The following is a 25,847-nucleotide window of genomic DNA, read 5'->3' on the forward strand; positions in this document are numbered from 1 at the left end:
TTGCTTTTTTTGGTGTCAGTCTTAAAAAAATGTGGAGGTGGAATGTAAAAATGTAAAAATTGCTTGTGGTTTCATTCAGTAGAAATAAGAGAGTGTGCCGTGTTTCCTCAGATAAATGCAACTGAAAAGAGAATGCTGTGGGTGTATACTGCAATTCAAACAACTGATCGATGTGTCTAGGGGTAAATATTTTTCCAGGAGGAATTAATGGATTGGTGTTCCTTTTTGTTAAATCTTAGTGCAAAATCTTGAAGAGGAAGTTGGAAGAGGGGATGGTGTTTACAGAATATGAGCAGATTCCAAAGAAAAAGGCAGATGGGATCTTTACCACTGCTGCCTTGCCTGAAAACACCGAGCGCAACCGCATCAGGGAGGTCGTCCCTTACGAGGAGAACCGAGTGGAGCTGGTGCCGACCAAAGAAAATAATACAGGCTACATCAATGCTTCACACATAAAGGTAAAAGCTTTCCTGAACTTTGCTTTGCAAACGAAGGTATGCTAAAGCTTTGCATTTGTGGACGCATAACAGCATTCTCTGTAAGTCTGGGAGTTCTGAAAAGGTAGCTCAGTCAGAATGTGTCATTGTGCCTTTGTGTCAGCATGGGCATCTCTAAACTCCCCTATCAACTAACACGCATGACTTGATTTATTTGGTAGAGATTGGAAAGTCACTTTAGAGAGGCATCGTTACTTTTTATGTCCACCTCTGCCAGCTGGTTGTGGAGTGTCTCTGTTGGTTAATGTAGAAGGAGATGCCGTGTTTCTTAAACCTCATGAAAATGCATTAGATCAGCCCCAATACCTCCAGTGGAATATGCAGTATCATAACATACAATATGTAATATCATAGGATCATGGTTGTCATGACCCTGTACCTGAAAGAAAAAGCAGCTCAGTGCAGTGCAGGGAGATGTTACTCCTGGAGAGGAACACATTCAGGGTTTCCACCAGTGGAAGTAGTCAAGAGGGACAGACAGCTGCAGACAAACATTGTCTGCTTGATCATTACGTGTTCTGATAATCAGTCCAGATAGCCTCGTGGGCCACTTGGGGAACACAACAACCCATGCAGCATGATCCGTGCAACTGAATGGTGCAGCCTGAAGGAAATACTGCACAAAGTGTGACTGAAATATTTTTGCCATTTACTGGCATGTAGGACACGATTTTTAAAAATGAAGGATGTAGCTCCATGTATGCAGTTCATTGATATATATATTTTTTTTTAAATCTTATCCTCTACCCTGAGTAACAGCACTCTTCTCCCTCAAATGATAGATAGGCTATCTGCTTTTTCTCATTTTTAGACTCCAAATTAAGATGAAGTAGTTCAAAAATAACAAATAACACATGCTGTTAAATTAATATTTTCCTGGAGTTAAAGCCTTTTTAAAGTTTAAAGAGACTTGCTGGCCTCCTTGGGTTGTGATTTGCAACAGTCTTAAATCCTGTTGATTCAAAACCATTTCTGAACCAGGACCCTGGCAGGTTATCACTTTTCTACATAGCCTAGTAGGTAGCAGATACTGAGTTTTTGCATAATCAGACGTTGCTATGATGATGGATTTCTGAGCCCAAAATTTTTCATCTACTTTGTTAGGAGGCCAAAAAAAAGAGATTCCTGACATAAATTATGCCCACAAAGCAATACCAGCCAGAAAACAATTTTCCCTGGCCAGTTTTGAGTCCACATTTTACCTTCTGTGTCAGTATTGGACACACAGGCATCTCACATTCATAGAGCACCCAGGAGCGTTTCAGCATATGACAGTCCTTCCAGTATTTTCCTCTCACACTCATAATGGCACGTACATAAACCAAGCAGATGTGCTTTTGCTTAGAAGATGAAATTGCATCTGCAAAATTTACCTCGGTAGCACAGTGTATGTGTATGTGTTCGCGGCCCAATATTCAGTTTTTAATATCCTGCAGTCAGGGCATTAGAATGCAGTAAACATTCCAGGCATCCCATTCCCTCCAGACTATTTATGGTCCTTTCATACCATGTGCCAGGAGGCTGGATATTTGGACCAGAAGTCAATAGACAAAGAAAACTCCTCTATCATCCTGAGAAAATCCGTGCCTGGAGGATTCCACATCAGTCTGCGAGCCCTATGGGGTTTTTTTCTCTGCTTATTTACTATTGGCCTTTGCTGTTAAGATACTATGATTGTCATTGCTACCAGAGAGACAAATTGTAATTAAATGTATGGATTAAGAAAAAAATTCTTAAGACTGTTTCATCTGACTATTTGGATCAGGTCAGTACCAACTTCAAAAGCTCAGTAACACTAAACCAGCACTCACAACCGCAGATGAGCATGGAAGCACAAGACCAGATGGAGTGTGCAATGCCAGGTAGTGCTGTGCAGTTTATATTCGTTCCCAACTAGTACAAGAACTTGAGGAGTCTACCTGCATTGATCTTGCAGATTTTAACCATCATTTGCAGAGGAGAATGCTGCATGTATGAAATAAGAAAATAACCTGGTGTACGAGGTTGAAAACTGCATCTTCAGTGCAGTGAAAAATCTGTTATCATACAAATGCTGTGCTAGTTACAGGTGCAAAACCCCAGGTAATTCAGCTTAATGAACAGCTGCTTGAATAACAAATAAATTGATTCTATTTTTGAAAATTTATTCTAAGGCCTGCACTTCAAATGTAGTATATACTTAGACCTGTCAGAGTTATTGATTGCTGCTTGTAGCGTTGTCCGCCAGCACCTTGATATTTATGGATGTGTCAGCATTTCTGTTGTAAATCTTCTCTGGGATTTATAACCTTGTGAGAAGTGGCTCTGGGCTAACGTGTGGAATTAAGAGGTCTTAGCCTGAGAAGGGAAAATATTTTAACTTTCCAAAATAATTAGTTTGTCTGGGTTTGTTTTTTGCTGGTAAGCACATTTTTAAATATCTAGTAGCTCTAGAAGTGGTTTGGCTTTTTACCTAAAAGTTTGAAAAAAATTCTTTTTGTGTAAAACTTTCCTGATGTTTAGCAAATAATCTGTCATAAAATAATAATTTTGTATGCTCAAGTGATTTCTTTTTTTTTTTTTTTTTTTAAAACTGCTTAAGTATGAAGATCTACCTCAGGTAAAGTGTTTTATACTGGTTAACTCCAAGGTACTGCTGGGCCTATTCAGGGCATTACATAACTTATAGAGTATAAATCTGTGTGTTAGTGTTTAAAAAATAATTTCATTATGTGTTGTCATGCAAATACTCAAATATTTCTATAAGATGTGGTTAGTAATCCAGATACCTATTAGGAAATAGACTTACATGACTACAGCTTCAGATAATTTTTAATTTCACATGGCATTTGAAAGCCATTTAATGCACCGGATTAACTGTTATAGTAGTTTGCAGCTTCTGAGCTGAAAAACCCCAGATGAGTGAGGCAGAGTAACTGGAAATGACACCTGTCTTGATCTCATCCCTGGTTGGCAACAAGCCCATCCGAGCTCTGTGTTAGGTACAGTGTGGGGACAGAACTGCATCCTCTGGGGACAGCTTGGCCACATCTTCAGCAGTGATCAGTGTCGTGAGTCAGAGAAACTCACGGTTTAAGAAACTGGATTTTGCCTGAGTGGAAAATAATTGAGGGAGGTACCTAAGAGCAGAGGCCTTTAGCTTTCCTTGTGCAAAATCTCATTTCCGTTCAGGCTTTCTACAGCACTGTGTGTTAATTTGAAGCAATGTGGTGCCTTTTTAATGTATATAGACACTTCTCTGGTGCTCAGTTTTTCTTTCATCGTGGATCTGTCACCAAGCCCAAGGTGGTCAGTCAGCTGCTTATTGGTACTTAAGCCATATCAGAAACCAGACCTTTTTCATCTCTACAATCCAGATGCAATGGCAAGAAAAATAGACGACATTTTGCTCAAAGCTTTATGTTTAGAAGCATCAAGAAAGGACTTGGAAGCACCAAAGATAGTGTTTTGTCAGATTTACTCTTGTTCAAAATTTTGGACAAAATTGGAAGAACAAAGTAGTAAGGGTTTCATGATGGTCTCTTTTGTTTGAAGGGCAGTTCCGGCACAGACGCTGCTGAGATTTTGGGCACTGACTGTATTCTATTTTTCTTACTCCCAGGTCACTGTAGGAGGAGAGGAGTGGCACTACATTGCTACCCAAGGGCCTCTGCCACACACGTGCCACGACTTCTGGCAGATGGTGTGGGAACAGGGGGTGAATGTTATAGCCATGGTCACAGCTGAAGAGGTATGTAAAAGCACAGAATACATTTCTTTCTGATGCGACCAAATCTGTTATCATCACCTCCCACTCCAGTAACCTGTTTTTTCTATCAACAACCCTCTTTCCTCTTATTCTGTTTGAACATATGCTTGTACTGCTATAATGCTATACTTTGTAGTTTTCTGATACTCAGTTTGGCACGTACTAAAGTGAAACAAGCAGAACCTCCCCCTTCCCCCTGCTCCACTTCAATTTGGCCAAACCAAACAAAGATGTTTCCACTGGAATGTGAGAGCACTGGACTACTCCTGGTTAAAATGACACAGACTTCCAGCCCATCCAAGGCCAGTTCTGCATAATGTCACCCTTATCAGGCTGAAAAGAGACCAGAAGCTGTTGTTTCCGTAGAAGTGTCCATGTAAAAAAAAAAATAATAATAAAATAAAATCTTTTTATTCTTTTGCCAAGCAAAACAGTTATTTCTATTGTAATCCAAGAACTGTGTGCTATGTTATAAAAACCAGCACACATTGATAACTAACACTGCATTCTGCTTTATGCCTGGTTGCTTTTAGCAAACACAGGGAGTGCCATAGCACATCAAGTCACTGTCCAGGTCCCAAGGCTGATCAACAACAGATACTTAGAGGCTGATGAAGAGAATCTCCTTCCATTTAAAGGAGAGGATTCCCCAGGAGAAAAATTACTGAGGTGGTATAGGCAGTAGCTGGCTTTTGCCATGACACAAGAGTTGGTTCTTCAAGCATCTTTACACTTAGAAATATTATATGGCTGAGAGTTTTAATGGATATTTTCTTTACTTTGTGGGATGTTCCTTGCTCTTCCAGTAGTTTGAAATAAGAATGCTTGCTTTATCTGCAGAGTTTAATGCCCTCTCTTTGTAGAGAATTATAATTGCAGGAACTAATGGCTTTTCTTGTTTATTGTTAAGGAGGGAGGAAGAAGTAAGAGTCATCGTTATTGGCCTAAACTGGGCTCTAAGCACAGCTCAGCCACTTACGGCAAGTTCAAGGTGACAACTAAGTTCCGCACAGACTCCGGCTGCTATGCAACTACTGGTCTGAAGGTCAAGCATCTCCTCTCTGGACAAGAGAGGACAGTGTGGCATTTGCAGTATACCGACTGGCCAGACCATGGGTGTCCAGAAGAAGTCCAAGGCTTTTTATGTAAGATTTCTTTGATTTGCATTATAAAATACATCCAAGAAAAAGCTGCTTACACTGTATTCAGTTCACTGTACCTAGTTAGAGCTGGGATTGATATTAAATGCTTATTGCTGTGGCATACAAAGGCGTCAACTAGATTGTGCTGCTTTGCTGTATTTGGAGAAAAAAGTGGGATGCAAGATGTTTGAGGGTTTTGGTCCTGAACAATCTGGCATAACAGGAGGAAAAATCAGAAGCAGCAACAGTGCTAAAGACTCGGGAAGTTTTAAATAATAGGATATCTCTGCTGGCCGATCTCTCGGTATAAGTTGTCACTTCCTGGCTACCCAATGAGTGTAGGTGGTACAAGGCTGTACACAAATGTGGTGAGAGAGGTTCAGATGTTAGGGAAACAGGGCACAACTTCTCTCATAGCAGGTCCTTGTTGCTGACAGCAGCATTCAGTGGTGCAGAGGCACTGGACTTGTTGCAAAAGAGCATGGAGCTCCATCACGGGTGCAGTACATCTGAACTCTCTGCCACTCTCCCAACCGTTTGTACCCAGGCAATGGCAAGGGCCTTCCCAATTAAATGTGGTCTCAGTTCATGCATTCCTGAACTCACAACTGTTATATTCACCAGTAATGAATTAATAGCACTTCCTACTTTTTACCAAGTAATAAACACTACTATGTTCAGTAATAGGAATTCAACCATTATTTAACTAAAGCCACATCTGTGGTGCTACAGTAGGGCATGATGAAGTCTCTACATGCTGCGCTGGTGCGCTGGAGATGCCTGCCCTTGTAATTCCTGCAAGCTTTGCAGCTGCAGCAGCGTAGCTCTGCAGCAAAGTCCTGTCTCAGCAAGGCCCATTAGCTCCGCTTCAGTCTTGCCACAGCTACAGTCCTTCCATGATCCACTCTCCTTTGCGGCGCATAAACTTGATGTAAACAACATGGTCTGCTTTTCCCAGTTCTGTCATCAGGGCAGAAAATAAAAATGATGTTTTGGCTTTTGCTATGGGCTCTGTCTTTAAGGCAAAGCTATTGCCCAATTCCTACTTTGTTTCGTACCTTTTTTCTCCAGCCAACCCATGTAGCTGTGGTTGGGCACGGCAGTAACTGGAAACTGATTGACCTCATTTCCTCCGTGCCATTGTTTGACACCATGTAGAGTCCTGTTTCACTGTGTCGATTAAAATTTAGCTTTTCTGATGTTAGTTGGCCTCCAGCCACAGCTTGCCTGTGTTAAAAGGACCGCTCAGGCTGCAGGGCCATGACCCCAAGAGTCAGGGCAGGAGAGCTGAGCTCAGGTCTCATGTCACCCTCTGACTGGTGGGAGAGTTCTGCATCTGGGTGTATCTGTCTGGGTGAGCTCCCTCATCTTTGCCACGCACCTGGATTATGCTGGAATGATGTTTAGAAGTCAGAGTTGGAGTTGTATTTTATGGTGCGTTTGTTTAACCAGGTGAGCTTCCAGTATGTCAGGTTCTCTGTGCAGTTTGGCAGTAGAATGCGTTGAACAGCACCAGGATGGCCACACAAGACAACTGTTCTAGATATGGCTTCAGGGAAAACTGAGACAGTGAGCTCCCAGAAGGGCTCGTAGCTGTTGAGAAAGAAACTCTGAACAGAGCAGTGGGTGAAATTCTGTCTCACTCAAGAAAGGAGGGAGGGGGAAGCAGAGCAGCTGGGTGCTCCCTTCCCGTCTGATACGGGCTTCTACAGGCAGTAGTTTCAATGGGATTTAAATGTTATTTTGATCCCAACCTGTTAATAGCAGGAATTGCTGTAAGTGATGTCTAGAATCATCTGCTTAGGGGACCTGGAGATTTGCAGAGGGGATAAGAGAATTTAATTTTTTAGAATATTTCATTTAAAGGAGCAGACTCCCAAGTAATAATTGACACCCAGCTGGTACTTGCTGGATTCAGTGCTGTTCAGTGCACTTCAGCCAAAATAATTATGTTGTAAAAAAAAAAAAAAAAGAAAATTATTGCCACTTTGACAAAGAATGACTTTTCCGTATTCTTTTTTTTCCCTAATTTTTATGTTTAGACCCATAGATGTTTGCAACCTTGCCTGCATTTTATCTTGCAGCCTACTTGGAGGAGATCCAGTCAGTGCGTCGCCACACCAACAGCGTCTTGGACAGCAGCAACACCTGCAACCCTCCCATCGTGGTTCACTGCAGCGCGGGGGTCGGCAGGACCGGCGTGGTTATCCTGACAGAACTGATGATCGGGTGCTTGGAACATAATGAAGTAAGTCAGCTTATTTCTCAGGACAAACGCTGAGCTTGTTCCTTGACTAACTAGCTACATTTCTGAGGTTAAAATTAAAAGGCTTTACTTCTGTTACCTTTGTAAGACAAGGGCCTTAAATGCAATGGGCAGAGATTTCCCATGGCACATTACTTGTAGTTTCCTGTTGAGTTGATATTATGCATTTTTTATTAGTATTATTTTAATACATTCAAAATTAGGTTTTTTTCTTTAAGAATTTAGTCCAATTCATACCTGTATTTAATAGTCTAGAGACTGTCTGTTTATGAAGACTACCTGAGAGAGGCTGGGGAATAATGTCAGCTTCCTTGCTCTTTTAATTAAAGTTTTCTGCTCTCTGAATTCATTCCTTGGACTCCCTCCTCTCTCTTGTCTTTATTCTCATCTGGAATGAAACGTAACTGTGTCTTAAGAAAGAGGCGTGTGTATGTTGAGGGATCTTTAGGAACTCCAGCCAATATTACCAGACTAGTAATACGGTTTGGAGGTAAGAAAAAGAGCACTGTCAGAGTAACCATGTGTAGCAACTTGCTTTTCATCTGTGTCCTGTTCACTGGGGAACTGTCCAGGAAGAACATCCCATCTTGAATAGCAATGTGCCACACAGTTTCAACACAACAGCCATTGCAACTGGGGATTTCTGTTGCCAAAGAAACTGCTTAAAGAACAAAACCTCTTGTAGAGATAAAAATGCAGCAAGAGTGACAAATAGGTGTATATCATCTGTCCCTCCCATTCATCATGAACTGGATGAGTTGCTTGAAATTCAGGGTGGACTGGATGTACGCACCCGAAATGCTCACCTGCTTTCTTGTGTTACCATAGCGGAGGTACAGATTGAAGCCTTTCTGTGCAAGGCACTCTGCAAAGTTCAGCTTTCTGGTTCATTCAAAAACCTGAGTCCTAAAGCAGGCAAGTACCAGGGCACATTCCTCTTCATCACTCTTTTTTAAAAAGATGATGCAAGAAGTCATTTTTTGTTCTCTGCTTTGTTAGCCCCCTCCAGCAGCTTGTTACTCTGTAGTTACACACGGAGATCCTGGGCTCAGATCCGCTGAGATGAACCTCCTCAAGTCTAAGCTTCACTATAAGTGAAGCTGTCCTGTTGAGCTTTTTTGGAAGGGGAAGAAAGAGCGGGCCAGGCAGAAAGGACAAACAGGTGTGTGCTTTGGGAATCCTACAGCTCCCTGTGCTGACTGCTCCTCAATAACTGCTCCTGTTTGGGGCAACAGCTCTGACTCTTGAGCCTTCTCGCCTTCTTTCCTTATGCCTTGGCATCTGGAAGTGACTGCTCCTGCTCTTCACACAGCAGCCGTGAAATTTCTGCATGCCAGAGGAAATCTGGATTGCGACAAGAGCAGTGAGCAGCCGTGTAGCTGCTTTATTGTAACCTCTGCCTGCTGCTGGCGTGCCAGGAGCAAACGCAACAGCTCCACAATGCGGCCTGGCCACCTCCAATTGTCTGCGGTTTACAAAAGTCACCTGTTTGGCAGAGAGCAGCTGAGTAGCAAGCGAAGATAAAGACCGGACCTCAACATCAGAGCAAGGGGCTGAGCCTTGTCAGTCAGAGGAATTCTCATCAGCTTCAGTAGGAGCTGATGGTAGTGCTCAATAATAAGGGATTTCTCTGGTGTCTCTTAATTAAAACATTCTTCTGTCTTGATTAATGGTGAAAATCATCATTAATATTAAAGACATTTTTCCTTAAGGGCTTTGTTGCTCTAGATTGTACTAAGTTAATATTTTTGGTTTGTTAAAACCTAAAATGTAAAAAAAAATTAAAAATCTTAAGAGCATGTTTTCAGTTTGTGACAAATACTTCCTTCTGCACAGAGAAGGTTCCTTTTCATGCAGCAGTTTCACTGGTTTATTTTTAAGTAGGATTAATTTTTTTCTGATATAAAATGACATTACTTTTAAGTTTTCTTTAGTCTTATAAATTCATTTATTTCCTCAGAATAGTCCTCGTAAGTAGATGTATTAAAGTTTCCTTTTTTCCTTCACTGCTAAAATGTTGAGGGAGGTGAAAAATCCTGATACAGACCATCTTGGAAAGTCTGCAGCAGTGCTGGAACTAAACCCAGAACTCTTGATTTTGAGGTTTAGGTAAAAAGCCATGATTAATCAAATTTTATACAGCTTCAGTCTCTGTGGCCTCTGGGCAATTGCTGCTTGAGTCTAAAACTCTGTATCTCATTGCAGGGATATAGTTTCAGTAACTTGCTGTATAGCAAGTAATATGTTATATCATTACACCCTTACTGCTGTAGACACGTAGAACAAGAAAGTAATTGAGATCGTGCCCTACCAACTTCTAGTTCGGACTTGGCACTGGGACATTAACTCATGATTGCAGCTGCAGTGCATTTTCATACAGGAGATCTTTTAGTTTGGGTGTCAGAAATGAGTCGCGTTTTTGTTTGTTCTTTTTGCAAATGCCACCTTAGCAAAGCATCATGTGTCTTTTTTTGGCATGTACGCTGTGATGAAGGCAAGTTTGAAGATTCTGCTCACCTGGAGTAAAATGCTAAGTTGACTACAAATAGCGAGGTTGAATAGGCAGGATGGGTTTTTCTTTCAGTTCTGAGATGAAGTCAAAGCCTAATCCATTTTGAGGAGGTGCGTGCATCACTGTGTGCCCAGAAAAAATCACCAAACTGCTGACAGAGGAATGTGATGTGCAGGTCGAAGCTGGCCTGAGCTTTTGTTGCAGTTGCTCAGGTGAGATCAGGTTCTGCGTGACTCTGCTCAGCAAGGACTTTTGCAAGCATCTGAGTCCACAGGGAAAATTTCTCTGAGTTAACTGGAAGGAGCTTACATTTTGCTTTGCACTTTGAAAATAATAGGACGTTACTCATCACATATCTTTATGCTTGTCGACTCTCTAGAGATGTCCTTTTAGAACAGCTTGTTGGAGTATGTGGCAGAATATTTAGCCTTGTTGTCAGAAAGCGATAGTGTGTGAGTTAGGGCTTGTTTACATGGAATGGAGATTCTGAGTTTTACATGTACAGACAGAAATGGATATGCAGCTTGATTTTTATTTTAAACTTTCCAGAAAGCTTCCAGTGTGCATGGAACCCGACTCTGTGCTCAGTTGCACCTCCAAGGGTTCGCAGCAACCGTAATTTGTTTCTCTGTCACTTGTACGGCATTTTGCTGGTAATATTTCTCATCCCAGCCAAAAGGCTTGCTAAGTTCCTTTTTTTTTTGTCTTTCTGGAATGGCAAACTGACATTACAAAGTGCAGTTTTTGTCGCCTGATAGAGTAACTGTTCTTCAGTTTTGTATCTTGAACTGCTCAAGAGCTTCCTCAAAAATAGCCTGAATCTTAGTGCTTGCATTTACTCCTGCTATAGAAAATTTGTATCCCTCACCTTGGGTCGTATTACACGCTCTTTGAATTTGAGCCTGGCAGGCTGAGCTTCACGGCTCAATGACTCCTGAATGGCTCCTCGTGTACCTGTTGTAACAGATGAAGCACAATAACATCATCGGGGTTTTTGCTCCCTAAATGCAGGAGATATGATGGTAACACCTAATGAAATTTGCGGTCGTTTCAAAAGCTTTACCTCGTGGGCTTCTGTTTCTCACAGCTCATTAGTTTTTTGATTTGAATGGTGACAGGGTGCCTGTGCCCAGCTCGATGGGGTTAGGGGGGTACTTGCACAGCAGATCTCCTGACCCATCCCTGCTTACTGCGCTCCAGTTCCTGCCGCAGAGCATTTTCAGAGCATGCAAGTGAATTTCTTTCAGATGAAACAAAGCTGGAAGGTGCCTTCTTCGAGAACACCGATGTGTCCCAGCTGCTAGGGGACATCCAGTAGACAGCAACAGAGCAAGGCTGGCCTAAAGTCTGCAAAACACGGCTTGTGGATATGGGGTTCTTGTTTCACTTCACAGATGTGTTTCTTCTGGAGTGTTATTTACCAGCATAAACTTGGCTGTGGGAGGTCAGGTGTCAGAGTTTCTGGATCTTTTGGTGACAGTGAGCTGGAAGGATCAGTAATTTGCCTGCACTTTCAATTTTGTCTAAGGAACCTTTGTTCTTATGATCCCGATATCTACTTGCCATTGGAAAAATCTTTCAGATCCTCCCTCTGTGAATAATTTTAGCCACAGATCAGAACACAGCACACAAGTGGCTGCAGGGCCAGTTGATGCACTTAGTGGTAGAGTGAACAGAGCTGTATAATCTTGGCTGTTTAAGTTTTGTAGTAGACCTTCCTGATATATCTAGCCTTTAGCCTGAGATAATACAATATATTTGGTTTATTTTACTGAGCTGAAAACAGGTATATCGAAGCAGGAAAAACTCCAGAGAGAAGCAGCCTTTTATTAGGTATTCAGCTGATGATCGGCTGCGAGGTAATCAGTGGTACACAGCTGGAAGACAAGTGTTTGGTCATTTGCCCATTTACATCAGTCCAGAAATTCCTGTAAGCTTTAGTGGGGAGAGCATTGGATGCACAGTAACCTGTATGTACTACTGTCATACTCCTTGAAAAGAAGGTTGATGAAAAAATTGTAGTATTTAACCATGCTTGGTTATAATTCATTATATTCTATAACTACAATACAGTTCCCTGAGTCAGATAACTCATATTTGAGACTGATTGTTTGATTTAATGAACCCACATCCTTATGCTTTTTTGTTTGTTTTCTTTTCAGAAAGTGGACGTTCCTGTGATGTTGAGACACCTGCGGGAGCAGAGAATGTTTATGATCCAGACCATAGCCCAGTACAAGTTTGTCTATCAAGTGCTCATCCAGTTCCTGCAAAACTCCAGACTTATTTAATCTTTTTCAAACATCCCAGACCCAGCTTTGTGGATCTGACTGAACCTTACTGGTGAACAAGGGGAACTGCCTTGACAACACTGTGTGCATATATTACGCTTTTGGAAGTTGTCTTGAAAGTAAGGAATTATTGTTCTTTACTAGAGTCTCCCATGGATTATTTTATACAAGACATAATTTATTTTTCTTGGGATAACTTGTGAAATACTTTAATAACTTGTAAAACTTATAGTGACCTTCAAACTGAACCACATTTGACATGACTGGTCTGCATTGTAACATGTCCATAAGGAAAGCAATCCTTTGTCCAAGTAGTTTACTGGCTTTTATTTTGCTACACTGCTTGTGAAAACGAACATTTGCTGGGCAGTGGGCTTTTTATCACAAAGAACATTTTTGGACCCAGATACGTGGCTTCCATGATAGAAACAGGACCTGCTAGATGTCAGCTACAGCTCTGTAGGAGTGGAAGCTGAGGGAGCACAGGGCTGGAGCAGGGACACCTGAGCCTCTGCACATGCAGCAGGACGTGTTGCAGAGGGCTCAAACACAGGACCTTGTGAGGGCAGACAGTTTTGGGTGCTAAACTGTTTATATTGCACAGTTACGGTTTTAGATTATTCCTTGTAAAAAGCAGTATTGGATCTTTTAAACGAGGGCTTTGCTACTGTCTGTAATCCTTCGAGGGCTTTGTAAGAGCTGAAGGAGGGCTGGGTAAAGTGCAGTGACCCAGAGCAGGACCGAGTCAGGGAATGAGACTTTCTGGTAAATGTGGTGGCCTGTGGGTTGAACAGCAGAGGGATTTCAACTAAAAACAGCTGAAAACAACTCAAGCACCTTCTCAAGAATTACACTTAAAGTTTTCTTGCCCTGGAGGCTTACCTCCTGTAGGAAAGGAATCTCATTTAAGTTAGGCATTTCCAGTTGCCTTAGTTTCACATCTGAACTCTTGTCTTCAGCGCTGTAATCATTTTACTTTCTAGTCATTTGAACTTTGTCAAAATTATCAATGTGTTCTTTTCTCCATATCTCAGATCTCCAAATAGTGACCCTTGAGAGCTTTAGCTCAGCATCTGCTTTGATTCTTCCCCCATCACTGTCGTGTGGTTTATGAAGATATGGAACAGTCTGCCTTTCGGTACTGGCAAACCTCACTCGTTAGGGTGTTTTTTGTATTAAATTGCGCACATCATCTCTCTTCTCTGCTTACTTTGGATTCTCTCTCCCATTTTTAATTATTACTTTATCCTGATGGTGTTCAGGGATTCCAGTCAGGTTCAAGAGGATGTTGTATAAATACATAAAGGAAAAATGGTCCTTGCCTGAAGTTTACAATCAGAACAGAAAAGGGAAACAAGCCTCTTCCACTGCATATCTAGGGCACAGATTCTCAGCTAGCTTGCCCTAGGCCAACAGTGACGTCTGTGACAGATAAGAAAAAAATCCATGTGTCCTGTAAGTATCTCAGCAGTTAGACCTGTTCTCCTGTCTCTTCCTCACCCTGTGTACCTCAGCACTGGCCAGCTGTTTTGCACAACTTGGTGCATACCCCTTTCTCCAAATTGTTTATTTCACCGGAGTAAATCACCTTATTAGCTATACTGCAGTGTGTGCATGGTAGCATTTACTTACAGTTAGTTAGAAGTGATAGTAACTGCACTTCAAAAAAATTTTAAAAGGAAAAAAAAATCTTTAGGAAGTATGGTGGGACTCCCACTGTGTCATTTCTGGTGTAAGAGATGGAAAGTTCCAGCACGGAGGTTGTTCCACTCCTCATGCATCTCTGCACGCTGCCACCCTCCCGTGGGCAGCACAGCCCTGCTGCGCCTTGGCCATCCTCTCCAGGGTCACATCCCGTGTCAGAAATCTCCAAGATTTTGCAGCTTCTTGCACACGCGATGCAATGCAGTTACTCTGTCACGGTGAAATTATTTTTCTTGGTGTCCCTTTCTCAGATAAGCTTCATCTTTTAGTCCCATCTTTGCTTCTCTGCTGTACCCCCACCTCCAAACTCCTGGTCAATGTACAACGGCCTAAGCCTACAAAGCGCTCTCATCTTCAGCACTAAAGGGACCTACACACTTTTCCCTAAAATCAGTGGGAGCTTCAGCTAAGGCTCGGCACAAGAATTTGTCTTCGACATATTTAAAGCTGCTGTGTTGATTTTGAACTCTGCGATACAGGACTAATGAGGTGACATGGATTCTGGTGGCAGCTTTTAGCTATCAACAAATGGTGAGGAGTTATTTAGCCATAATATCTTGACCATGTTCCTTTTAGGGATCAGTTGAGTTTTCAGTCAACTTGAGTTTTCCTATGATTTCTTCTGCCAATGCCAACATATCTCTTATTAAATTAGCAGCAACCATTTAAAGTCTTTTCAGCGGCATCTGCATGATAATTGCGCAGAGATGCTTTATATCTGGGAAACAAGCCAAGGAATAAACCTTGAAGCAAAGTGTATTAAATTAGTTATCTCGTTATAGCTTTTTGAATAATTTCCTAATGATGAATTGAGTTTGAACTCAGAGCTGTCAAGTCCCATTGCTCCACTTGGATGTGAGAAGTAGAAAATCAGGACGGAAAATAATCTGTTCCTATGTTTTATTATTCAGCTCTTCTTGGCTGAAATGAATTCTTCTGTTTCTACAGTGAGAGCAGGAAAGTTATTGCATAAGAGAATGTACAGAGCTGGGTTTGAAAGGAAGAAAATTAAGCAAATGTTTGTTATGCAAAGATGCATCCTTGGTGTCTTGGAAAAATATTAATTACAAAATGGCACCAAAAATCCTTTCCAAATTAAGTCGGTGCTTATTAATGAGCCAAGTAAGTGGCCACGTAGTAAACAGTCATCTTCAATTAACTCCTAATGTGGCTGCTGTGGTAGATAGAGCCAATGTAACTCACTTTTTCCCTTTCATTGTCAAAGAATGCTAATTTTAAACTTTTCCTTTCATCTGACTTCAATGTAATTTTTCCTACTAGATTTTATCTGGACTAGATCTGCTAATGTCATAAGTTAATTGGGCTGGTGCACGTCTTCAGAGGTTCCTTTCCACCCCAGCTTGCAACCAAACCTCACCGTGCCAGTGTTTTATGATTGAAATGTGAGACAGTTTTATAGGGGAAAAACTGAACCTTCTGACTTTGAACCTGTTGTCGTTTTATCGGCCCGAAATTGTTTGGGCAGTGTTTCCTAACCTTTAGGGAGCGACAGGAAAATGCATTTTGCATCCAATTTCATTACTCATAGCGGGAACAAGGGCATGAGACTTAAAGCAACAGTCCCATTTAGTTTCTGTCCCACAGACTTCAACAGCAGAGCCCTTGAGTAGAAAAGGAGGACGCTTTGGAGTTGCTGTCTGTTATATATGGTTTTTTTAAACATCAAAAGATGAGTGGGTAGGTTCTAAGAGACCAGTTTCATCTATTTGGAGTAAAGTCTGGACTGAAAAATCTCACAAAGGTGCATCAATGGTCAATGAATGGAGCTGCACCTTAAAAGTTTGACACGAGCAGTCTCCTCCCAAGGTGGCCACGTTGCAGTCTGGCACAGTTCAGTCGATGCTCCCCAACTTTTTCTGAGAGAACTCGGGGCGGGTGAGTAAATCACACTTGGGAATCCATTGTGTATGATTTCGTATTTGTGTGCTCTTCATTTGTATTTTATTTTTCAATTTAAGACCCTTTTTTTCTTTCTTTAAACTCTTACCAATTATAGCATTGAGGTTGCTGGCACCACATTTTTGGTGGAGGTTACGGTCTGAGCATTTCATGCCTAACATTGCCTGGTCAAGGATGGGAGAGATGAGGGCTGAGTTCTGATCCTGCTCAGTGCTGTGGATGCCCTATTTCCATCCTCCAGAGGCTGCACTGAAGGATGGTGGATGTTTGCTGTCCTGCTTGTTCCAGCTTCTCCACAGGCCCCTTTGGCACCTCTTGGCCTTGATTACCTGAGGAAAGATGGGATTCCCATAAGCTTCCTCCTGTATAGGTATATAGGGACCCTAAATGCTCAGCCTTATCAGAAATACCTTTTCCCTAAACTAATGTCAGCTGGCAGGAGACACATCTGTGAGAAGTTATTCAACCTATTGCTAATGCAGTCCTTCATAAAAAGTACATTGAAGGACATTTCTGTTCTACTTATTTAAATCAGTTGCCTCAGCTACAGATATTATTAAATATTTGCATGATTTCAAGAGCTGCTTGCTTTTTGGTTTTGTTTTTAAATTACTTTCTTTTAAACAGACCAAAATGCAAATGACAAAACATAGGTTGGAAAAGAATGAGTAAGTCTCAGTGCTTCAATACGGATGGTCATTTTAAGCTAATGGGTTAATTTTTGATCCAATACCTGCATAGCCCACACAAGTGACTCTAAAATAAACGCTGATGGGCAATCTCATGCTTGGATATAGCTCACAAATCTACAGGGAAATTTCAGCAGCTACTGACCATGCCGCAGTCACAACAGCTGACTTCCCACCGCTCTCCTGGGAGGAGGTGATGACTGAACTGTTGTCAGCTTCACTGGCAGTTTGAGAGCCACGTGCTCAGAAAGTGGAAGCATCAGCATGCAGCAGCTCTAGTGCATCACTCAGAGAGGTCAGAGATACATTTTGTTACTTGTCTTGTCTTTTGTGGAAAAGAACGCTTCCCAACCAGAGAAGGAGGGTGGCACATTAAGGGAACAAATACCAGAACTGACCTTGAAAGGGAAGTGCTGCATGAAAATGGCATTTGGCCATCCCTCAACAAAAATGGGTATAAATCTGCTGATGTGTAGTCCAAACCATATGGACTTTGGAGATGGGTTTTGATGCCAACAAAAGAAAGGTTGCAAGTCCAAAACGCCAAAGGCAATTGTCCTCGGCTCATTCTTAGCTTCCTGGAGAGGTTTTCTTGTAGAATCTGGTGCTATGAGAACTACAGATGTATCTGTACAGAGAACTGCGTGTAGCTTTGGCTTGCAGGGACTGTGATCTGAGGAAGGGAACAGCTGGCTGCTTGGGCTGTTGGGCCAACAACAGAAGAGGGTGGTCTTAATCATAGATAAACTATTGTTGATTGTGAAAAAAACCCTTTAGTTCACAGGTCAAAAATAGCAATGTTTGTTTATATAAATATTTAAAGTAAATAAATTGTGTCAATGTTTTTAGAGTATCTTAGACTACACTTCCCTTGGTTCCTCTCAGCAATTTTTCAGCTGGTGTTTCCTAGTTCTGTTGCCTGTGCTTTGCATGTGCCCGTGCTGAGTTTCCTACAAGCTACAACAGCAGGACTTCGCCTTTGGAGGGTGAACTGGGAGCCAGTGGTAAAACAGCAGCTTTCACTGAAGAATGCCTCTGCTTTTTAACAGCAAGGGCAAGACTAGTACTTCAGTTGATCCCTAAAATGAATATAGCGCTTAGTAATTTTCACTCTTCCAGATCACCTGGGGAAGGACTTGGGTGTTTTGGACACTCAGCTCAAGGTGCTTCAGGGGCTGTGTTCCCTGGTTAGGCAGGCAGGAATAAAAGAGGAAAGCTTTCCCCAAACTACTTCCATGGCAGGCTGGAGGTTACAGCCTGGACAGTGGCTGGAAGTTGACAGTGGAGGAAGAAATACAAATACATCTAGAGGAGGGTGCTCAGCCCCTCCAGCCCACCGGCCAACCAGGCCCTTTGGGGCTTCCTGAGGTGAAAGTTCTATCCTGCTTACTGTGTTAAATAACTACTGATGGATCCATCTTCAATGGGTACCATCACCTTTACTGCAGAACCCATTTAGTCCTCTGGCCTTCACAATGTCCTGTCTTGGTGAGTTCCACAACTTAGTTATACATTACATCTGTAAGAACTTCCTTTTTGTGTATGTTAAAAGAAAGTATTTTCTTGCTGCTACTTGGTCTTTAAAAGAAAACACATCTTCAGTGCCAGAAATACTGTTAATAGGATGTTTATCCTGTTGAGATTGCTCCATATGGAAATCATGTTTTCCTCATAAGTACCTTTCTTTCGCTATTCTACAAAGGAAAAAAAGTTTACACATGCAGATGACTGTAATATTCCCATATATAATTGTGTGGGACGTGTTAAATAACATGTTTAAGTAAGTTTTATGTCACTGGATTTTACTGTCCTGTTTTACTTCAGTATTTGATGCTTCCTGTTTTATTTGTTCTGTAATTCTGTACATGACAGCTTAGCACAGAACAGTGATCGGAATCTCAGAGCCCCGTCATATGTACACATTTTGTAGAGAAATGAGACATCGGTTATCTGCCATTCCTGCCCCACACTCCCTCCTGTTAGGGCTGAATGGCAGAACTATTCTATGCTATTGAAAGCCTTTAAAAAAAATCTATGCATGCTATTTTATATTCTAATGTATTATTCATATCAGTACATAAGCTTATGCTTGTCAGTTTTATCTTGTGTATAGAACTGATTACTTTTGACAGTATTTTTGCACTGTTTCTTTTCTTTCTCTTTTTATAAAGTTCTATTCAGCATTAATTGACTGCAATAATTTTTTTACTCCTTTCACTGCCTTCGTGTAAATAGTTTCTTGTATGCTTTTGCAAATATGAGAATGTCTTCAGTCACTACAGTTTTTTGGTAAGGCTGTCCTTCATATTCACAGTATACAATAAACCATTTTTTTCAAGGAAAACTATGCTTGTGTTCTGTCCTATACCAGGTTAAGGTTTTGTATTTGCACCTACTGTGCTTACCTTAGTTTCCCATGTTAAAGTGGGAAGCACAGCCAGGGCCACAGTGAACTTTGAAGAACCTCTGTAAACCACAATCCAAGTTTTGCAGGGGCAAGCCTCCCACTGGTGTGCATGCTCGGCTAATCCACCTGGGCCCTGGACAGATTTTCTGAAACAATGGTGCTATTTCACTGGACAAGGGTTTGCCTGACAAGGGAAAGTTAAGATAAAAATAGTCAGCTGGTGCCCTCCTCCTAGGCTTGGCTGTAGCTGAGTGGCCTTGGCTTTCTGGAATCATAAGATCTGGTGCAGTTTTATGTACTCCAGCAACAGCTGCTGGCTGGAGAGCAATGAAAGCTTTCTGCAAAGTGAGCTGACAAACCCTTGTACTCTAGCAGTTTTATTTTCAGAGCAGTGCTTACAAGAAAGAAAATATGATGAAGTTCTTAATGTGGTCTCTCATCATACTGTGAAAGCAGTAAGGAATGGTCACATAGTTCTGCTGTGCAACATATTTCACCTTGGGTGTGGGAAGCACACAGCCACACTCTCCCTCCTTTCTCCATCCTTAAAAGCAATCTCCAGCCACTGAGCTAAATGGAGAAAAAAAAACCCTTCCATTCTTATGTATGGGCAGAGAAAGCCAAGTCCTGGATTTTTTCCTCAAAAAATGTTCTTATTCCTTTACAAAAAGTAATCCCTAATGTATTAATAGAATACTTTTAATCCACTGGAGGCAAAAGTATGGCTATAAGGAAATATGAGCTCTCCTCTGCAGTAAATTCACTTTAACTTGTAAAGGGGATCAAAAAGTCAGAGGCTGCACAGTTGATGTCTTGTGCAAGCCTTTGAGGTCTGAGGTAGGTGCCAGTGTTCTCTCTGCACAACGTGCTGAGCTCTAGGTCTTTATGGCGATGAATCTCCACCTGCCAGGAGCGGCGATGGGCCTGCAGCTTACCGGGCTGAGGGAATGCTGGTGGCTTTCCTGCACAATGGGCATTTCCCCTTCCTCTCAGCTAAGCCACTGCAAACAAAAATGGTTTGTGAAAAGAGGAGTTGGATACTAAACCAACCAACCAAAAAAAAAAAACCACCACCCTACAGCTTTTGCTAATTAATTTGTCAGATTAACTGAAACAACTCAGGCAAAAGTAGGTGTCATAAAACTATTGCACTCAGGTAGGTGTACAAGTGCAACCAAGATGGGTCAAGACCACTTTATTTACTTTACACAAGTAAGATACACATTAAAATCCATAAAGGAAAAAAAAAGGCAGTGTTTGCACAGCTGTCAAAAGGCATAACCCTGAAACAACTATGGATGCTTCCTTAAAAAAAAAAGGAAAAAAGGACAATTGTAGATGTGTGGGAGCAAGGAACATTTTGCAAGGCTTGAGTGTGTTTGTCATTCCAATTATAGGACAGAACTGTGTTCATACTCTACCGCTTTTCAAAGCATGCCTAAAGGTTTCCATAACAAGGCTTTTTAAATAAAGGTTTGAAGGATTGCATAGATTCAAAGGCTCAGTGATCCTCTAATTCCTTTTTGATCTCTGAAATGTATGGATGATCCTTCCCGTGTGCTACTTCCATGATAGCAATTGCCTATGAAAAGAAAAAAATATTCACACAATTGATTCATATATAACACCAGGCTATAAATACTCTCTTTAGAGGTTTGAAACAGTCTGACACCTCTAGCTACTTTTTGTCCCCTTGTAGTCATAAACCCAGTAGGAAATAAAATGAATTTCAAAACTAAGTAATAAAGGTTTTACATTCAGAGAATACATCTTTCATCTTAAAGGATCCCAAAGCACCTTTCAAAATGGTATTTCTGACAAAACTACTTTGAATGCAACCAGCTCCAGGACAGAAGACTGCAAGTGGGGTGGGTAATAGTCTGGCAGAGGACTTAAACAGTATCAGACGGAGCTTGTTCCTACCAATTTATCCTTCAGCTGTCAGCCCGAGAAGCAGGCCTAGAGCAGAAGCTGCATTAAGGCTTTTTAGACCTGATTTTGTAAACCCTCCACCGGTTCCAGAGACGCCCACTGCTTTATGAAGGAAGCAATGACTGAGGCAAAAGCAAGACCTTGTCAGATTGCAACAGATGCTGCTGTGTCCGATGCCCTCCCGTGTCACCTGCACCCTGCTCTGGTCTGAGTGAACGTTTCAGGCAGCCAAACCCACCGACTTGCCCTTTCCTGCCACTGTCCACACAGCATTACAGAGTGGGTGCAGAGGCAAGATCTCCACTCAAGAAAAGGACAGCTGTGGCCCCAAACGCACATACTAAAAGACACCAGAAGACAGGACTGAAAGAAGTGAGTTCGGAATAAGTCTGATAACATATAAAGACCACAGCCCTAAGCTAAAGCAAGGAATTGCAGCATCCTGGCCCTCAGAGCATTTAGTCATTTTCTCCTCGGAAACATTCATGGAATTATGCTCTTGTATTTGTCAAGTCAGCACCACAAGAGCCTTTGGTTCCACCGCAGCAGCAGTGAGCAATGACACCATTCTCCCCCCTGCCCAAAAGCAGAAGGAAGGGCCTTTGGGACCAGCTCCTTGCAAACTCACAGAACAATGGCTTTGTTTTGCCACTAAATCCCAAACACCAGGGGCTGGCACAACTTCGGGCAGTTCCTGTAGGCAGCTTTTGAAAGTGACTCATTAGAAAATGTTTGTGTTAGGAAGCTAAATGCGGCAACAAATCTACCTGCAGTTCCCATCCCCCCCCCAGTCCCATGTTCCTGCTGGCACAAAGCCCAGTTTAACTCCAAGCTTTAACACCACAGTGAAGGAAAACCTATGTTAATTTTAAACTAGGCAACAGTTAAATTTTAGAGCATATTTTCTTGTAGTATCTTTTACCATGGCTGGATGGCTCTGTTATTGCTGGCTAAAAACTTGCCAGCATCTAAAAAGGAAGAAACAAAAAAATCGTGACATTCCACACCAAGTCATTATATGCTACAGTAGTCACTGATGCTTAAGAAACTAAAATAAACTTCTGTCCAACAACAACAGGGGAAGAATGTCAAGAAACATGGTACAGACTAATAAGAATAAAAACCTAAATAATGAAGAACAGACTAATAAAAAGTGGTGAAGAAAAATGTAAAACCAAATGCTGTATTTGCCAATTTCAGCATTAGCAGATGCACTGAATTCCCTGCAGCTATTTAAAAACCAATTGGTTCCAGAACAAATAACCACCAAAAGCATGCCTAGTTTAACTTGGATATAGAAATCACAGACATCAATGAAACACTATGTGCCTTTTATAAAAGCCAAGCATTTCTTCTGTCCTTACCTAGCAAGTGAGGAGAAGCTCAAGTTCTGCTTCATTTACACTAATGCAGCTCTAGCTCAGTGAAGAACGTATAGCAAATGTTTAAGTAATTCTCACTCCAGCTGCTGCAGCAGAGCTCCATCGTGAAAAGGTAAGACCCCCTTGTATGCAAGAACAGACCTATACTGCATATTTGGAAAAATCAAAACCGAGCCAAAAATCCAGTAACCAAATATTTTCACACATGGTGTGTTTCCCACCAAGCCAGGCTTACTGACAGAGAAGCACATAGTGTTTCAATGATCCCATGCCTGAACTGGTATTATTAATGAAGAAACCAGGAAATAAATACCCTCTTCAGGGCTTTAACTCCAGCCGTTCTGTTCTCCAGCGCCATATACAGTCTCCCTAGTTTCAGCCACATGGAGGCAACGTTCAGTGAGTACGAGGGATAATGTTTACTGCAAGAAAGAAAGAAATTCAGTTTTATCAAACCTGGCAGTTTCAGAGCATTTTCCCAGCCCCCAGCTCCCTCTTAGGGGGCAAGAAGCTGCCTGTCATTGCCCCTGCCCATTCCCTCCGCCATGGCTGCCAAGAGTCAGTGCCAATCGCGTCTGGGATGGGGACGCCTGTCAATTGGGAATTGAACTGAGAGTACCATATGCCTCTGAACAGCTGTCAGATGGCAATGACTTTCTGCCACTAGTTTTAATCTCGCCAGCGACAGAAAGAGCCTGCATTGTCAGGAGTTTTTGGAGCCACCCTACACCCACAGAAGTAACTCTCTGCCTGTTCCACAATAGTTGGTCTTTGCTGGAAAGCAAGGGGCCCTTGGCAGCACGTACAGCAGACACCATTCTGTACTCACACACTGAGCAAGCAGAGCCCGGTTCAGCAGAGCTGACCTGGAATGCCAGGCTCAGAGCCAGAGGAGCTGGGCAAGTCCCAGGGACGATAAATAGTACTGAGCCCCTGGCGGGGGGGAAATGTTGGCTCCTTCTTTGTATCGCTGCTCTCTGCCAAGCGATCTGTGACTTTACATTGGCATCTGCTCCAAAGGGAGCGCTTTGCTTGCGCTCCCCCCAGCTGGCAAGAAAGTCACGAGAATCTGCTTGGGAGATTCACGGCAGGATCAGATAGAGCGTGTAACTGGCTGGCTCTAACACTCGAGATCACTACTGTAAAAACACAGAAAAATTTATTGGAGAGAGTACTAATGTTTTCCCACAGAGGCTGTGTCCTGCCTTGCCCCACACGGGGCTTTGGCTCACACACTCCCCCAGGCCTCCAGCTCCCAGGCAGTGGGATCAGTGATATGGGGACACCCACAGCCCAAGTGCAGGAGCTGAGCTCAGCCCCAGCCTGGGACCAGGCTCTGCTCTCCCCCAGCCACGGTGCTGCTGCAGGGAGAAAGGACAGGGAGGGGGCAGGAGAGTGACATCAAGAGTAGGTTTTGCCTCTATTGCCTTCTACAAAATATTCACTGCAGGTGCAATTCGAAGCTCTGCTTTAGTAAAGTATTAGTATATTAAAAAAAACCCCAACAGTATTTATCTAGCTAAGCAGAACAAGCACAGTACCCAAGGTGGTACAAACTTGTTTTGAGAACTCCAAGGATTTCAGAGTCACCTCCTGATAAATATTGCAGACTACATTTTGACAGCAACAAAATCTGGCCCAGCATTCAAACATTCCTTTTCAAGCAGTGATGTCATGGGTAGAGTGTTTACACAATACATACTGAGAGAAGCGATCTCTGCCCAAACTTGTCTTAATTATTCAGATTACTGAATTAGAGCACTTAAAAAAAAAAAAAAAAAAATAGTCCTGCATTTACCTGTATGGTCTGATAATTTTTTGCCCATAACGCAGTGCACCTTCCCAGTCCTGCACGTAGAGGCAGACACCCATGGCCTGGTACATCATATGTAACATGTAAACATTACTGTCTTCAAACACTGCACCCATCTTGTCCAGGCTGAGTTCACAGATCTCCAGTAATTCACTAGGAGGTATCAAGAAGTCAAGGAACCAAATAAATAGATGGCCTCTCATTAGACAACTATCTGGCAATGCCAAAGAAATGCAACTGAAATTTGTTCAGAATGGTTCTGAAAAGTCCTCTTTTCTCTCAAATGGCACCAAAGCATCTATGCTACAACCCCAGAGCTACTCCAAGAAGTATTCTACACTCAGAGGTATTCTGCTCATGAGATTATTCCCACCCCTACTCAGATATTCTACAAAACTACCTTTTAGATTTAAAAAGCAACAAAAAAAAAGCAGCTTTCCTGAATCACCACTGCACCAGCGATGTGTCAGAAGAGAGAGTGAAATTCCCCATGCAGGGTGTACCAATAGCCTGGGCTGCTTTTAGTCCTGTCAATCCTGCATTTCTGTCTGCGCCGCACCACTGGTACAACAGGTAGGATTGTAACCACCAGCAGTAGCTGCAGCCTCACACACAGTTCCTCAAAAGTGGGCAGTATTACACTAGAGTAACCCAAGCTCAGACCTACACTCACTCTAGTCTCTGGCTTGTTGTGGAGGCAGTCGTATGCTGCACTCCTAGAAACAGAGAACTGCACAGCAAGGAACTAACACAGGGTCTCATAATCCCACACCACCTGTAATGTTAAACTGCCCCATGTCTCCAGGGACAGCTCTTCAGACACAAAGAGGACAGAGGTAAGTTTAATTCCTAACAGTCAGAGTATTCCTCCTGCAGATACTTCTGAAGCAATCCAGCAGGTAAGATTTTCAGGTCACACATTAAGCCAGGGGAGTGAGACAAAGGATATATTTGTAGTGTTTGGCTCGCCTGAATTCCTCGATCACGTTCCTGGCGTATTTGATCATGTCCCGCACCGTCTCTGCTGATGGAGGATCACTCAGTTTGCGGATTTCCAGCTTCTCTTTATCCTGAAGGAAACACAATGGATGTTATAAATGTAGGCTTCAAGCCTTACAAATAAAGGTGCACCTGCTACACAGAATTACTCTAATAAAAAGACACAGATGGGAAATTAAGCTCTTCAAAGAATGTAAAACCAAAGGTGGATGTGCACCTGCAATTTTTCTCTAAAGCCTTGGCTGGGAATCCTAGAATCCTCTGCACCTTCCAATTCATCTGCCATTCTCTACTTCCATGAAGTCCCTTTCTTTTGGGAGATCCAAGAGCTTTTCAATTTTGTGATGAAAGCAGTTTTACATAGGAAATTTCACTGCTTCTAAGAGATTAAGGATTAAAACAAATCTAGTTTGAAGGCTAGAAAAGCTCAAAAACCTTAGGCCTACCACCAAGTGAGAGCTCAGTGGAAAACAAGATGATATTAAATACTGAAAAGGATCCTTCATATCTACAGACAAAACCACATTTCCCCATATTTTGTTATT

At 42.2% G+C, this 25,847-nt stretch overlaps 2 protein-coding genes across 4 annotated transcripts in view; one reads left to right on the top strand and one right to left on the bottom strand.

Moving 5' to 3' along the window:
* The window catches only part of PTPN14 (protein tyrosine phosphatase non-receptor type 14), a 121,208-nt gene extending 102,095 nt beyond the window's left edge, over window positions 1–19,113 (top strand). For both annotated transcript variants that reach the window (XM_065835118.2, XM_065835117.2), the window contains 5 exons: window positions 240–458; window positions 4,099–4,227; window positions 5,156–5,390; window positions 7,472–7,635; window positions 12,328–19,113. In XM_065835118.2, coding sequence (XP_065691190.1) covers window positions 240–458; window positions 4,099–4,227; window positions 5,156–5,390; window positions 7,472–7,635; window positions 12,328–12,456 — 876 coding nt within the window. In that variant the 3' untranslated portion in view covers window positions 12,457–19,113. The remainder of the gene's footprint in view (window positions 1–239; window positions 459–4,098; window positions 4,228–5,155; window positions 5,391–7,471; window positions 7,636–12,327) is intronic.
* Window positions 19,114–20,355: 1,242 nt separating this feature from the next.
* Window positions 20,356–25,847, bottom strand: part of SMYD2 (SET and MYND domain containing 2) — a 31,478-nt gene continuing 25,986 nt past the window's right edge. For both annotated transcript variants that reach the window (XM_071805989.1, XM_065835120.2), the window contains exons 9-12: window positions 25,253–25,373; window positions 24,289–24,463; window positions 22,804–22,912; window positions 20,356–20,758 (exon numbers count right to left, since the gene is read on the bottom strand). In XM_071805989.1, the coding sequence (XP_071662090.1) occupies window positions 20,678–20,758; window positions 22,804–22,912; window positions 24,289–24,463; window positions 25,253–25,373 (486 nt within the window). In that variant the 3' untranslated portion in view covers window positions 20,356–20,677. The remainder of the gene's footprint in view (window positions 20,759–22,803; window positions 22,913–24,288; window positions 24,464–25,252; window positions 25,374–25,847) is intronic.

The sequence above is a fragment of the Patagioenas fasciata genome, chromosome 3, assembly GCF_037038585.1.
Source record: "Patagioenas fasciata isolate bPatFas1 chromosome 3, bPatFas1.hap1, whole genome shotgun sequence".
In the NCBI taxonomy this organism is placed as follows: domain Eukaryota; kingdom Metazoa; phylum Chordata; class Aves; order Columbiformes; family Columbidae; genus Patagioenas; species Patagioenas fasciata.